Here is a 15,904-nt window from a genome sequence, read left to right on the forward strand (position 1 = left end):
AAGAATAAGCTAAAAAGCTTAAGCCATCTCCTATGTATCACATGGATTTCATCTCCCATGTATCACATGAAGGAGCAATCGGACTATTTCTGGGTTCAAGAAGATACAATGTTAGCCATTGAGAGGACAGTAACAGGGATCAGATTTCAGCACCATGTCAGAAGAGCTTTTCATCAATTAGAACTGCGATGCAATGAAACAGTCCTAGTAGTGTGTAACAGTGAATTCCTGTCCTTGAATATGTTCAAGCAGAGGCAGAAAATCACTTCTTAGGGATATTGTAGCAAGTTTACATACTTTAGGCCAGCTGACCACTAAGGTTTTTCAAACTCCAAATTTTTACAACATATCACAGCCGTCTCCATCCCTGCCTCTGCCTCACACCTGCTGGGAATCCAGAGTATGTTCTTGCTGCTGTATACTTTCCTCACTCCAAGTTCTACAGTGGATAGTAAGCTCTCCTCCAGAAGGATGTTCCCCCTGCCCACACCATCCCATGGTCTTTCACTGTAAGTTTCTGCTGCCTCGGGCGGTTAAGTAACCTGAAAAGGGTAGATCTGGTTATTGAATAACTTTTATGTGCCATGTCCTGTGCCCATTATTTTTCCTTATGTAATCATTAAACCAGTCCTGTGAAAATACTATAGCTTTGGATTATTTTTTATCTTTTATTATTATTATTTTTTTGAGACAGAGTCTCACTCTGTCTCCAGGCTGGAGTGCAGTGGTGCGATCTCGGCTCACTACAACCTCCGCCTCCTGGGTTCTAGGTTCAAGCAATTCTCCTGCCTCAGTCTCCCAAGAAGCTGGGACTACAGGCATGTGCCACCACGTCCAGCTAATTTTTGTATTTTTAGTAGAGATGGGGTTTCACCATGTTGGCCAGGATGGTATCGATCTCTTGACCTTGTGATCGCCTGCCTCAACCTCACAAAGTGCTGGGATTACAGGCGTGAGCCATGTGCCTGGCCAGATTTGGATTGTTTTAAAACCCATTTTAAAGAAGGAATTTACCAAGGTTATTTTCTAACTCCAGGTTCTGAGTACTTAAGAAAAGGAAGGAGGAAAGAGTGAAGGAATCCTCAACCATGGCCACAGATTGGGTAGGCTAGGGAGCTTCTTCACAGGAAAATCTACATACTGAAAAATTACATCTGGTATTTTTATCTCAATAAATATTAAACTATGTGTGTTGCCAACAAAAATTTTAAATACTGATGTTTAATGTGGTTACTGGGGAACTGAAAAAAGAGAAACTATAATATATTTGATGAAAAAATAAAAGAATAATTATAATGCATTACTTGTCATATTCCTGGTCACCATATAATATAGCAAGTATTCATGTCCTCAAATGTGTGTTAGATTAGCATTCCATAAATTATTTTTAATTTTAGCACAACTCTGTCTCAATATGTCTGGCTTTCATGTAGTATGCCATGTATCTCATCTTTTTTTCAAAAATCAGAGGTGCTAATTAAGAAGTACTACTATGAATAGGTTATGAGATAGGATAATGGATGTGGATATGCCCAGCACTGTGTGTTGCACATGGTAAGTGTTCACTGGATCTGAGTCTGGCATCTATACTAGGGATGAGGCAAATGACATGTTATTGTTTTATTTCCTAATGTAAGTAACCATCAAAAATTTTCAAATACATGTACCTTCTGACACAGCAGTTCCACTGTTATAGTATTCTGTATTTACACATTACTTAATCAGTCTCCTATTGTTTATAACCCCATCTTTGTGAGCTGACAATTAGAAAGAAGTAAAAGTTGTTCAGTGCCTACTGTATGCCAGGAACTTTATGTTTGTTGTCTCATTAATTCTCAATTAAGCCTAAGGAGAAGATATACTATCCCTCTTTTAAGAATAAAAAAACTGAGGCCCATAGAGACCAAATAACTTGCCCAAGATCACATAGTTAGTAAATACCAGATCTGGAATTTGAACTCAGATATTTCTGGCTAAAACCCAAATTTGCTCCAACATTCCAATAGTTTAAGCACAGATTCTGTGGAAATGTCTTGAAGTGGTAAGCGAGGCCAAAAGGAAGGCTCAGTGGGTAGATCATTTACCACCCTTACCTCAACGACAGCACCTGCCTTACAATAAAACAAAAATTTAAAAATTAACCATACCAATACATCACATGTTGGTATAGCAATTTGAAATTAAAAATAATTTTCACACGGTTCTATAATATGTACTGATGAGTGGCTGCTTCTTTAAAAGTAAATAATTTATCATTAGCCAACAGCCAAGGATAACTTAGTGGATTGGAAAAGGCACCCAGGAATCATAAGCATTTAGAAATTGATTCAATTCATAACCAGACCAAAACAAAAACCAATGAGTACCGACTGGTTACTATTTTAGGAGAGGGCTTTTCCACCTTTGTACATTCATTCAGTCATTTGTTCATTCATTCTGGAGGGAGTAGGCAACCACAGCATATTTTGGTAGTAGGTTGATTATGACTACAGAATGTTTGCCCACAGGAGTGAGCTGGAGACTCACCACACTAAGTCAGATTTTTGCTTTGGTGTATACTTTCTTATTTAAAGGTAAGGAAAAACTTATTAAAATGATTCAGTAGTCTTTCAAAACTCTCACATATCTTAATACTTTAAGGTGGGATTAGCAATGGGCATGGGATGGGTGTTAAATTACTTTCCCAATGGGGAAAAAAACAATCATTTCCTCATTACCTAATTTGTATTGTGGAATTTCCATCAATTCCGTCAAGTAAGCAATGGAGTTTCATGTGACAAAAGTTGCAAAAAATAACAGTATTAGCCCACAAATAGAGGTGAAAAGGGAGAAGATAAAAAGGATATTATTTGTTTGAAAAGTAGCCAGGGTCAAAACCTTTTAGAATATGAAAGCCCAAGTGGAACCCTGGTCTGTCAGAGACCTCTGGCTAGAGAAGTATATTTGTAGTCCCCTGTTTGATATTTTGTCTGATTCTTATTTTATTTTTATTCCAGTTGCTACATTGATGGCCGGGTGGTCAAGGTGATGGACTTCCTGAAAACTCGCCTATTAGACACACTCTCTGACCAGATTAGGAAAATTCAGAAGGTGAGTAAAAGTATCTTGGTAAGAAAAGAAGCGAGTCTGGGGGTAAGGCAAGGAGAAAGACACAAGGTTCCAGCTGGATCTCAGCACTGTGAGAATCAGGGTAAAAAAAAACAGGAAAATTCTGCAGACCAGGTGGGCATAGTCACAAGCTCCTCATCACAATTGTTGCCTGTTATTCATTGTTTTACAAATTGAAAAGGGTCTGTGTGTGCATATCAATGTTTAAAGCATCTCTATTTTTTTTAATTATTTTTTTTGAGATGGAGTCTTGTTCTCTTGCCCAGATTGGAGTATAGCAGCATGATCTCAGCTCACTGCAACCTCTGCCTCCTGGGTTCAAGCAGTTCACCTGCTTCAGCCTCCCAAGTAGCTGAGATTACAGGCACAAGCTGCCACACCCAGCTAATTTTTATATTTTTAGTAGAGACAAGGTTCCACCATGTTGGTCAAGCTGGTCTCAAATTCCTGATCTTGAGTGATCCTCCCACCTTAGCCTCCCAAAGTTCTGGGATTACAGGCGTGAGCCACTGTGCCTGACCTAAAGCATCTCTACTTTAATATGAAGTATTTGTTCACAGTTTGCTTCTAAATTGTGAGTTTCATAAAGGAAGGATAGATTTATTTTCTGTTTTCTTTTTTGGAGGGGTTTGTTTTAGGTTACTTTAAGGAGAGCATGATTACATTTATTCAGTGAAATTCCAGTCTGGGGCATTGGCAATTCTGAGCCATATTTACACTGTTCCTAGGTATCTTAGAATTAGCCGAGAAAGTTCTTAATTTTGTAAAGATGATAGGAAAGCTATATTATATTAAGCAATTGCATGTAGGTGCTATCAGCAAGATACCTTTGGTCAGTGATTCTCAGACTCAAACACAATCAAAATCACCAGTGGTGCTCATTAAAGTTTGCAATTTCACTACTGATGTTCTGATTTAATATGGCTGGAGTGGATCCCAGAGGTCTCTATTTTCAGTAATGTGTCAGGTGATTTTCCATAACGCTAATAACTCTAGGATCACATTTTGAAATACACTGGATTAGTTAATTCTAAATTGTGAGGATTTTATGTCTACAATTGTCATGGGCCTCCACAATATATTTTCTGTTGCCCAGCTGAAGTTCTTTTCCACGGAATGGAGACCCTTTGAATAGTTTGCTATTTCTTGAGCAGATTAAACAAATCTTTGCAGAAAAATTTGTAACAAGTAGACCCTCAATAAATGCGATGAATTAATAGAAAAATGAATAGCTCATGTATAGCTCTGAAAGAAAATCCTATTTGAAGAAATCATAGAAGATCAGTTTTAAGAGCTAAAGTCGAAGTCTTTACCTTTCTTGTATTCATCCCAGTGTCATACTCAGATTATAAACAGCCTCTGGAGTTCTCTTGTTCTCAAGAGTTTGATAGGCTGAGAAGCCTCAGGACTTCTGGAGTCCTGCATCCCAATCTGATCCCCCTTATCTGTCACTGCCTTCCACTAGGCAAAGCCTAGGAGAACTAAATGATTTCAAATATTTCTACCAGTTCCTGTTTGATATTCATTTAATGAAAAATATTCACTGAGCACTTAGTGAGTACCGAAGGCAAAGTGCAGATGCTGGGGATACAAAATGGTATAAGACATGGTCTCTGCCCTCAAGGTAAAGTAAGTTTTAACACTTACTTTCAACAGATTGAAAACATATTACCTAATGCAATAGAAGAATGTCAGCCTATTGAATACTCTAGTTTTCTAAGCACATTATGCTAATCTAATATTACATATTTCCCTGTACAAGGAGGGAAGAATTTTCTGTCATTAACTCATTTGTTTATTGCTTCATTCAATAAATATTTATTAAGTCTTTACTATGTGTAGATACTATTCTAAGTGTTTGTATTACAATAGTGTATAAGATAGTCAAGTTCCTAGAGTTTTGGCTTTTCCAGTTTTGAATTTAAGGGTTGTCGTAAGTAAAATGATTCAGTTCTGTCATGGCACTGTGAATGAAGGTTCTAACTGTACTTACGTTGTTATTTAAGTAGAGCAAGTGGCTCTGGGTCAGAATTAAGGTAAAGGTGTTGGAAGTTAGGTTCTTTCCTTTTTCCCCACTTCCCATTGCCCTTCCCCACTGCATATGCCTTAAACATGTGAACCAGTTTGAAAACTGAAATAAGTGACTGAATTTACCTCCCGATTTATCCAGGGCCCAAGAAACTTAAGAAAAAGAGCTAAAATCCTATGCACAATTGGTATTCAGATCTTTAAAAACAAGCCTTATGGACTTAGAAGGGGAAGAGGAAGTGCTGTCACAGGGAGGAACAGTAGAGCCCCTAAGAGATGGCCTATATGCAGAAAGCACCTGGCTGGGGAGAGCTAGGCTTAGCAGCAGTGTCTGGACTTGCCTTTTGGCAAATGCAGACAGAACATGCCCAGGGTCCCCTCAAACTAGGATTCCTATTCTGATTATCTCTTGCTGTGCAACAAATTACCCCAAAACTTAGTAGCATAAAACAGCCATTTATTTAAGCCAATGGATTGTATGGGTCAGAAATTCTCAAAGGGTACAGAGGTGATGGTTTGTCTCTGCTCCATGATGTCTGAAGCCTGAGCTAAAAGACTTGAAAATTGGGATTACTGAAAGGTTAGTATCTGGGATCATCAGGCTTGTTCACTTACACATCTGACAGGTGATGCTGTATCACTTTTTCTAACCTGCCCTTAGAAGTCACAGGGCATCACATTAGCCATATCCTATTCATTGAAGTAGTCGCTGGGACCACAAAGTTTCAAGGTGAAAAGAAATGAAATCCTTCTTTTGATGAGGGAGTGGCAAGATTCTGGAAAAGCATATAAGACCAGAAATGTTTTTGCAGTCATTTTTGGAGCATGTGATCTTCCACAGTTTCATCCTCCCTGTTTCGTTTAGTAGGCTCTTGCCAGATACTGCCTTACATGAGTATATGCTAGAGGTGTTGCTGAATCATGGATTCTCTGAGATTTGAACCATCTGATAGACTTCTCATTGGCTGCAGCAGCCTGGACCCAGTTGTCAGGGCCTCCAAGATGAGAGTGTCTCTCTCACCACAACCCAAGGTGTGCTAAGCACTGGCCTTCCCTGGAGACATGAGAACTAGGAGACGAGAGCAGGATACCCAAACTTTGATTGTTGAAGTGTTGCTTTGACTGTTCCTGAAGTCTCTGGTGGGTGGGGAGGAGGGTTCTTGGGAATTAGGGTCCAAAGTACAAACTAGAGCACACTAGCCAAATGGCTTTCTTGCAAGTTCCTCAAACGAGTTCAGAGATGGACCAAGTTAGGTTTGTTTTTTTATAATTTTTAGTTTTTAATTTTTTTTGAGATGGATCTTACTTTGTCACCCAGGTTGGAATGCAGCGGTGGGATCTCAGCTCACTGAACGTCAGACTCAAGCAGTCCTTCCACCTCAGCTTCCCGAGTAGCTGGGACTACAGGCACACACCACCACCACGCTGGCTCATTTTTTGTATTTTTGGTAGAGATAGGGTTTTACCATGTTGCCCACACTTGTCTTGAACTCTTGAGATCAGGCAATCCACCCGCCTTGGCCTCCCAAAGTGCTGGGATTATAAGCATGAGCCACTGTGCCTGGCCTTCCAAGTAAGGTTTTAATGTCTATATACCTAGAACCTTCACCCCAAAGCTAGAAGTATCATCTGTTTCTTCTCTATTTGTAGAAGTGAAGTCCTAAGGACCTCATTAGGCCCACAGTGGTAGAAAAGGGGCAGATTTTTCACCAAAATGGTGCCATGTGGGAGTGGCTTGATAAATCAGTGATGAGGATGTTTGAATAGGATATTAGGCCCAGAATTTGAAGTCCAATGGCCTGGCTTAATAGCTGTGTGGCTTTGGGCCAGTCACTTGATTTCTGTGATTTTCTCTCTTTGTTTGTAAAATGAAGATGCTAAGGATATTATTCTCCTTCCCTCTTAGGTAGATTAGGAAAGTCATGTGAGAAAGCCTTGTTTTGGTCATTGTTATTGAATGCTAGTTCTTATTGATGTTATTATTGTTGTTATAGTTATTAGAGCTATTTTTAATAATTTCTGTGACTAGAGAAGCTTTACATTACCTTTATCCTCAACTTGTTCTTTGTTTTTTCTCCTCTTTCCTCTTTCTTTGAACTCTGGGGAATACGATAGGTGATACTTTTGGCACCTGAAAGGCAATGACTCAATTGCTAAAAACAGCTGTGGTTTGCAAATTTGGACTGCCACTTAGAGAAGAATTCTCAGTTTTCTGAGCAGTGGGTGAATTATCTGGTTATATGAAAATCTGCATGACACATTTGAAAGCCAAACAGACATGTTTGAACAATGTGTGGACAACTCACCCCTTTGGATGATCCACACATTCTTTCCCTTTCATTAGAATTATGATGATCATCTGTACATTGGGAATGAGTCAAAGGAAAGAGTTGATAATCTAAAAATACAGGGAAGAGTTAGATGGGAAAGTAGGAGATGTTTAGGACACAGTGCAGATGGTATAGTCTGGATAGCTGGGCTGACTCCAAAACAATGACTTAAGAACCAAGAAGAACCACTTTGGCTGAAGTCATTTGGACTCTATGATTTGTGTCTTCATCTCCTAGAGGAATCAGAAGAGGAAATAACACTTTTTGATATTATTTTCAGTAATTCAATAAGCACAGGAAGGCGTTGGTGAAATCCCAGTCATAAAGGAAATGTTTCCAAAAGTACTGTCTATATTATTGCATTTTGAATACTAAATAAACTCAACCATTGGCTGCCCCAGTATTTGAAAAATTTCTTCCTTCCTCCCTTCCTTTTTTCTAAAATTATTTTTAATTGATACATAATAATTGTACATATTTATGGGGTACAGAGTGATATTTCAATATGTGTATACAATGTGTAATGATCAAATTAGGATAACTTGGCCAGGTGTGGTGGCTCATGCCTGTAATCCCAGCACTTTGGGAGGCTGAGGCTGAGGCGAGCAGATCACCTGAGGTCAGGAGTTTGAGACCAGCCTAGCCAACATGGTGAAACTGCATCTCTACTAAAAATACAACAATCAGCTGGGCATGGTGGCAGGCACCTGTAATCCCAGCTACTCAGGAGGCCGAGGCAGGAGAATCGCTTGAACCCAGGAGGCAGAGGTTGTAGTGAGTCGAGATCACACCACTGCATTCTAGTCTGGGCAACAGACCAAGACTCTGTCTCAAAAAAAAAAATCAGGATAATTCACACATTTATCACTTCAAACATTTATCATTTATTTGTGTTGGGAACATTCGAAATCTTCTATACATTAGAAAATGTACAATAAGTTATATTAATTATAATCACCCTACAGTGCTATCAAACACTAGAATGTATTCCTTTTATCTGGCTGTAATTTTTGATTTGATAACCAGCCTCTTCTATCTCTACTCCCCACCCTTCCAAGCCTTTAGTAACCACAGTTTTACTCTCTACTTTTATGTCATCAAATTTCTTAGCTTCCACATATAAACAAGAACATATGTGGTATTTAGCTTTCTATGCCTCACCTTGTTTCACCTTGTTTCTCCTCCACCTAGGAGGACCTAACCTGATGTCCTCCAGGCTCATTCATGTTGCCTCAAATGACAAGATCCCATTTTTTTAATGGCTCAATAGTATTCCATGAATATATATGCCACATTTTCTTTATCCATTCTTTTGTTTTTCTCTTGAGAAAAAAAAATGAGCTACTGTGCAATTATAGCTCACTGCAGCCTTGAACGCCTGGGCTCAAGCTAACCTCCTGCTTCAGCCTCCCAAGTAGCTGAAACTACAGGCCCACAGCACCATACCTGGCTAATTTTTTAATATTTTTGTAGAGACAGGGTATTGCTGTGTTGACCAGGCCAGAAACTTCTGGTCTCAAGTGATTCTCCTGCCCCACTTACCCAAACGTACAAGGATTACATACCTAAGCCACCACTCCTGGCTCCGTTTATCTGTTGATGGACACTTACGTTGATTTCATAACTTGACTATTGTGAATAGTACTGCAGTGAACATGAGAGTGCAGATATTTCTTCGACATATTTTCTTTTGGATACATACCCTGAACTGGGATTGCTGGATCATACAATAGTTATATTTCTAGCTTTTTGAGGAACTTCCATACTGCTTTCCATAACGGATACCCTAATTTACATTCCCACCAACAGTGTATAACAGTTCTCTTTTCTCCATACCTCACAGCATTTCTTACTGTCTTCTTTATAGTAGCCATTCTAACTGCTTCTGTTTCCTTCTTTCTTCCCTTTCTTCCTTCATGTATTGACTATTTGTAACATTCTTAGAATTTTCCAGGTCCCTGAGAACAAAATGGTCAGCAAGACTGACGTGATGCTTGTCTTCATAGACCTTATGGTCTAGTGAGAAAATTGATAATAAAACAGGCAACAGTAATAAGATGTTATGATTCCTATTACAGGATGCTATAGGAGTCCATGGTGGGAATTATCCACCTTAGTTTTTAAAGGAAAGAAAACCAGGGAAGTCCTCTCAGAAGAAGTGACATTGAGGCTAACACCTAAAAGTTAGACTCCCTCTAATTTACGGAGGTCTTCCTAAGATGTGATCAGAGGATCACTGATGGTAGACATGTATGGATATGGGAATGGTTTGTATGGTTCATCTTATGAGCATGAGCATTCTTTTAATATCATTACTACTTATGGTTGTTTATATTTAATACAGATCAACTCTTTTGAAGTCTTAATAAATGCTGTGACATTATGCCACTTCTTCCAATATATTGTAGTTGCAGGACCATGGAAGTAAGGCAGAAGGACATGTAATTCCTTTGAAGTAATTAATAGATTGTAAAGGAAACCTTTGCTTTTAACCAGCTTTCCAGTTAACCTGCTTATTTGAATCTCTTAGTAAATAAGAAGAAAGGAACAAAACAAACAAACGAAAACCCACTTATCCTTGAAGACCATAGAATAACTAGAGGCAGAATTAAAGGAAACATGAGGACAATGATAATATTAACCTTCTCTAATGAAGAAAACTGGAAAATGAAAACACATTACTATGGTAAGAACAGTAGTATCAGGAGCAATTAGAGGTCTGCTGGCAAGATGGCCGAATAGGAACAGCTCCAGTCTGAAGCTCCCAGCAAGATTGATGGAGAAGGGAGGTGATTTCTGCATTTCCAACTGAGGTAACTTGTTCATCTTGTTGGGACTGGTTGGACAGTGGGTGTAGCCCACGGCCGGTGAGCCAAAGCAGGGTGGGGTGTTGCTTCGCCTGTGAAGTGCAAGGGGTCAGGGGATTTTCCTCCCCTAGGCAAGGGAAGCTGTGAGAGACTGTACGGGGAAGAATGGTGCATTCCAGCCCAGATACGGTGCTTTTCCCGTGGTCTTCACAACCGGCAAACCAGGAGATTCCCTCCGGTGCCTATGCCACCAGGGCCCTGGGTTTCAAGCACAAAACTGGGTGGCCATTTGGGCAGACACTGAGCTAATGGCAGGAGTTTGTGGGGTTTTTTTCATACCCCAGGGGCACCTGGAATGCCAAACAGACAGAACTTGTTAGCTCCATGGAAAGGGGGCTGAAGCCAGGGAGCCACCCCCATGGAGCCCAGCAAGCTAAGATCCACTGGCTTGAAATTCCCACTGCCAGCACAGTCTGAGGTCAACCTGGGATGCTCCAGCTTGGTGTGGGTAGGGGAGTCCGACATTGCTGAAGCTTGAGTAGGTGGTTTTCCCCTCACAGTGTAAACAAAGCCACTTGGAAGTTAGAACTGGGTGGAGCCCACCACAAAGATACTCCTCGAGAAGAGCAACTACAAGACACATAATTGTCAGATTCACCAAGTTATAATGAAGGAAAAAATGTTAAGGGCAGCCAGAGAGAAAAATGGGGTTACCCACAAAGGGAAGCCCATCAGACTTACAGCAGATCTCTCAGCAGAAACACTACAAGCCAGAAGAGGGGGGCCAAGATTCAACATTCTTAAAGAAAAGACTTTTCAAGCCAGAATTTCATATCCAGCCAAACTAAGCTTCATAAGTGAAAGAGAAATAAAATGCTTTATGGACAAGCAAATGCTGAGATATTTTGTCACCACCAGGCCTGCCTTGCAAGAGCTCCTGAAGGAAGCACTAAACATGAAAGCAAAAACTGGTACCAGCCACTGAAAAAACATACCTAATTGTAAAGACCATCGACGCTATGAAGAAATTGAATCAACTAATGAGCAAAATAACAAGCTAGCATCATAATGACAGGGTCAGATTCACACATAACAATATTAACATTAAATGTAAATGTGTTAAATGCCCCAATTAAAAGACATAGACTGGCAAATTGGATAGAGTCAAGACCCATCCATGTGCTGTATTCAGGAGACCCATCTCACATGCAAAGACACTCATTGGCTCAAAATAAAGTGATGGAGGAATATTTACCAAGCAAATGGAAAGCAAAAAAAAAAAAAAAAAAAGTGAGGGTTACAATCTTGCAATCCTAGTCCCTAATACAACAGACTTTAAACCAACAAAATCAAAAGAGACAAAGGCATTAAATAATGGTAAAGGGATCAATGCAACAAGAAGAGTTAACTATCCTAAATACATATGCACTCAATACAGGAGCACCCAGATACATAAAGCAAGTTCTTAGAGATCTACAAAGAGACTTAGATTCCCACACAATAATAGTGGGAGACTTTAACACCCCATTGTCAATGTTAGACAGATCAACGGGACAAAAAATTAACCAGGGTATCCAGGACTTGAACTCAGCTCTGGACCAAGCAGACCTAATAGACATCTACAGAACTCTCCACCCCAAATCAACAGAATATACATTCTTCTCAGCACCACATCGCACTTATTCTAAAATTGACCACACAATTGGAAGTAAAACACCCCCCAGAAAATGCAAAGAATGGAAATCATAACAAACAGTCTCTCAGACCACAGTGCAATCAAATTAGAACTCAGGATTAAGAAGCTCACTCAAAACTGCACAACCACATGGAAACTGAACAACCTGCTCCTGAATGACTATTGGGTAAATAACGAAATGAAGGCAGAAATAAAGATGTTCTTTGAAACCAATGAGAACAAAGGCACAATGTACAGAATCTCTGGGACACATTAAATGCAGTGTGTAGAGGGAAATTTATAGCACTAAATGCCCACAAGAGAAGCAGGAAAGATTTAAAATCAGCACCCTAACATCACAATTAAAAGAACTAGAGAAGCAAGAGCAAACAAATTCAAAAGCTAGCAGGAGACAAGAAATAACTAAGATTAGAGCATAACTGAAGGAGATGATAGAGACATGAAAAATCCTTCAACAAATCGATGAATCCAGAAGCTGGTTTTTTTGAAATGATCAACAAAATAGATGGATGCAAGCCAGACTAATAAAGAAAAAAAGAGAGAAGAATCAAGTAGACACAATAAAAAAATGATAAAGGGGATATCACCACCAATCCCGCATAAAGACAAACTACTATGCAGGCGCGGTGCCTCACACCTGTAATCCTAGCTCTTTGGGAGGCCGAGGCAGGCTGATCACCTGAGGTCAGGAGTTCGTGACCAGCTGGGCCAACATGGTTAAACCCCATCTCTATTAAAATCCAAAATTCAGCTGAGTGTAGTAGTGGGCATCTATAATCCCAGCTATTCAGGAGACTGAGACAGGAGAATTGCTTGAACCTGGGAGGCAGAGGTTGCAGTGAGCCGAGATCGTGCCATTGCACTCCAGCCTGGACAACAAGAGCGAAACTCTGTCTCAAAATGAAAAGAAAAGAAAAGAAAAGAAAAGAGAAAAGCTACCATCAGAGAATACTATAAACACTAAACACCTCTACACAGATAAACTAGAAAATCTAGAAGAAATGGATAAAGTCCTGAACACATACACCTCCCAAGACTGAACCAGGAAGAAGTCAAATCCCTGAATAGATTATTAACAAGTTCTGAAATTGAGGCAGTAAATAATAGCCTACCAGCCAAATTCCACCAGAAGTACAAAGGAGAGCTGATACCATTCCTTCTGAAACTATTCCAAACAATAGAAAAAGAGAGAATCCTCCCTAACTTAATGAGGCCAGCATAATCCTGATACCAAAACCTGGCAGAGACACAACAAAAAAAGAAAATTTCAGGCCAATATTCCTGATGAACATCGATGCGATAATCCTCCATAAAATACTGGCAAACTGAATCCAGCAGCACATCCAAAAGCTTATCCACCACGATCAAGTCAGCTTCATCCCTGGAATGCAAGTCTGGTTCAACTTACACAAATCAATCAATGTAATCGATCACATAAACAGAACCAATGATAAAAACCATATGATTATCTCAATAGATGCAGAAAAGTCCTTTGACGAAATTGAGCAGCCCTTCATGCTAAAAACTCTCAATAAACTAGGTATTGATAGATCGTATCTCAAAATAATAAGAGCTATTTATGACAAACTAACAGCCAATATCATACTGAATGGGCAAAAACTGGAAGCATTCACTTTGAAAACTGGCACAAGACAAGGATGCCCTCTCTCACCACTCCTATTCAACATACTATTGGAAGTTCTGGCTAGGGCAATCAAGCAAGAGAAAGAAATAAAGAGTATTCAGTTAGGAAAAGAGGAAGTAAAATTGTCTCTCTTTGCAGATGACATGATTGCTTATTTAGAAAATCCCATCATCTCAGCCCAAAATTTCATTAAGCTGATAAGCAACTTCTGCAAAGTCTCAGGATATAAAATTAATGCGCAGAAATCATAAGCATTCCTGTACATCAACAATAGACAAGCAGAGAGCCAAATCATGAGTGAACTCCCATATACAATTGCTACAAAGAGAATAAAATGCCTAGGAATACAACTTACAAGGGACATGAAGGACCTCTTCAAGGAGAACTATAAACCACTGCTCAAGGAAATAAGAGAGGACACAAACAAATGGAAAAACATTCCATGTTCATGGATATAAAGAATTAATATCATGAAAATGGCCATACTGCCCAAAGTAATTTATAGATTCAATGCTATCCCCATCAAGCTACCATTGACTTTCTTCACAGAATTGGGGAAAAAAAAAGCCTTAAACTTCCTATGGAACCAAAAGAGAGCCCTTATAGCCCAGACAACCCTAAGCGAAAAGAACAAAGCTGGAGGCATCATACTACCTGACTCAAACTATACTATAAGGCTACAGTAACAAAAACAGCATGGTACTGGTATCAAAACAGATATATAGACCACGGGAACAGAACAGAGGCCTCAGATATAATATCACACATCTACAACCATCTGATCTTTGACAAACCTGACAAAAACAAGGATGTGGAAAGGATTCCCTATTTAATAAATGGTGTTGGGAAAACTGGCTAGCCAAATGCAGAAAGCTGAAACTGGATCCCTTCCTTACACCTTATACAAAAATTAACTGAAAATGGATTAACAACTTAAATGTAAGACCTAAAACCATAAAAACCCTAGAAGAAAACCTAGGCATTACCATTCAGGACATAGGCATGGGCAAAGACTTCATAACAAAACACAAAAAGCAATGGGAACAAAAGCCAAAATTGACAAATGGGATCTAAGTAAACTAAAGAGCTTCTGCACAGCAAAAAAAGCTATCACCAGAGTGAACAGGCAACCTACACAATGGGGAAAATTTTTTCAATGTATCCATCTGACAAAGGGCTAATATCCAGAATCTACAAAGAACTTAAACAAATTTATAAGAAATAACCCCATCAAAAAGTGGGCAAAGCATATGAACAGACACTTCTCAAAAGAAGACATTTATGCAGCCAATAAACCTATGAAATAAAAGCTCATCATCACTGCATTAGAGATATGCAAATCAAAGCCACATTGAGATACTATCTCAAGCCAGTTAGAACGGTGATTATTAAAGTCAGGAAACTACATGTGCTGAAGCCAATGTGGAGAAATAGGAATGCTTTTACAATGTTAGTGGGACTGTAAATGAGTTCAATCATTGTGGGAGACAGTGTGGCGATTCCTTTAAGGATCTAGAACTAAAAATACCATTTTACCCAACAATCCCATTACTCAGTATATATCCAAAGGATTATAAACCATTCTACTATAAAGACACAGGAACACATATGTTTATTGTGGCACTATTCACAATAAAAAAGACTTGGAACCAACCCAAATGCCCATCAGTGATAGACTGGATAAAGAAAATGTGGCACATATATACCATGGAATACTATGCAGCCATAAAAAAGATGAGTTCATGTCCTTTGCAGGGACATGGATGAAGCTGGAAACCATTATTCTCAGCAAACTAACACATGAACAGTAAACCAAACACTGCATATTCTCACTCATAAGTGGGAGTTTAACAATGAAAACATATGGACACAGGGAGGGGAACATCACACATTGGGGCCTGTCAGGGTGTGGGGGCTTAGGGGAGGGATAGCATTATGAGAAATGCCTAATGTAGATGATGAATTGATGGGAACCACCATGGCACATGTATACCTGTGTAGCAAACCTGCACATTCTGCACATGTACCCAAGAACTTAACATATAATTTTTTAAAAAAATGGTAGTATCACCACAAAAATCAGTTTTTGCTTGATTAATTCATTAATTCCCTCATTTATTCAGCAATATTGACTGCGTATTTCAATGTCTCAGTTCCTGTCACTTAGCAGGTGCTCAATACATGTTGGAAGGAAGGATGCACAAAGCAAGGGGCAAGTCAATGAGCAGAATAAAGCACTAAAAGTATAAAAGAAGTAATGTCTTATCCCATTCACATTTATATGTGCTGT

General features: G+C 39.3%; 1 protein-coding gene across 2 annotated transcripts in view; it reads left to right on the forward strand.

Moving 5' to 3' along the window:
- HPSE2 (heparanase 2 (inactive)) overlaps window positions 1-15,904 on the forward strand; it is a 766,947-nt gene that overhangs the window by 573,675 nt on the left and 177,368 nt on the right. For both annotated transcript variants that reach the window (XM_012439611.2, XM_012439610.3), the window contains one exon: window positions 2,997-3,090. In XM_012439611.2, the coding sequence (XP_012295034.1) occupies window positions 2,997-3,090 (94 nt within the window). The remainder of the gene's footprint in view (window positions 1-2,996; window positions 3,091-15,904) is intronic.

The sequence above is a fragment of the Aotus nancymaae genome, unplaced genomic scaffold (genome assembly GCF_030222135.1).
Source record: "Aotus nancymaae isolate 86718 unplaced genomic scaffold, 86718_ANA_hifiasm-v0.15.2.pri h1tg000010l, whole genome shotgun sequence".
In the NCBI taxonomy this organism is placed as follows: Eukaryota; Metazoa; Chordata; class Mammalia; order Primates; family Aotidae; genus Aotus; species Aotus nancymaae.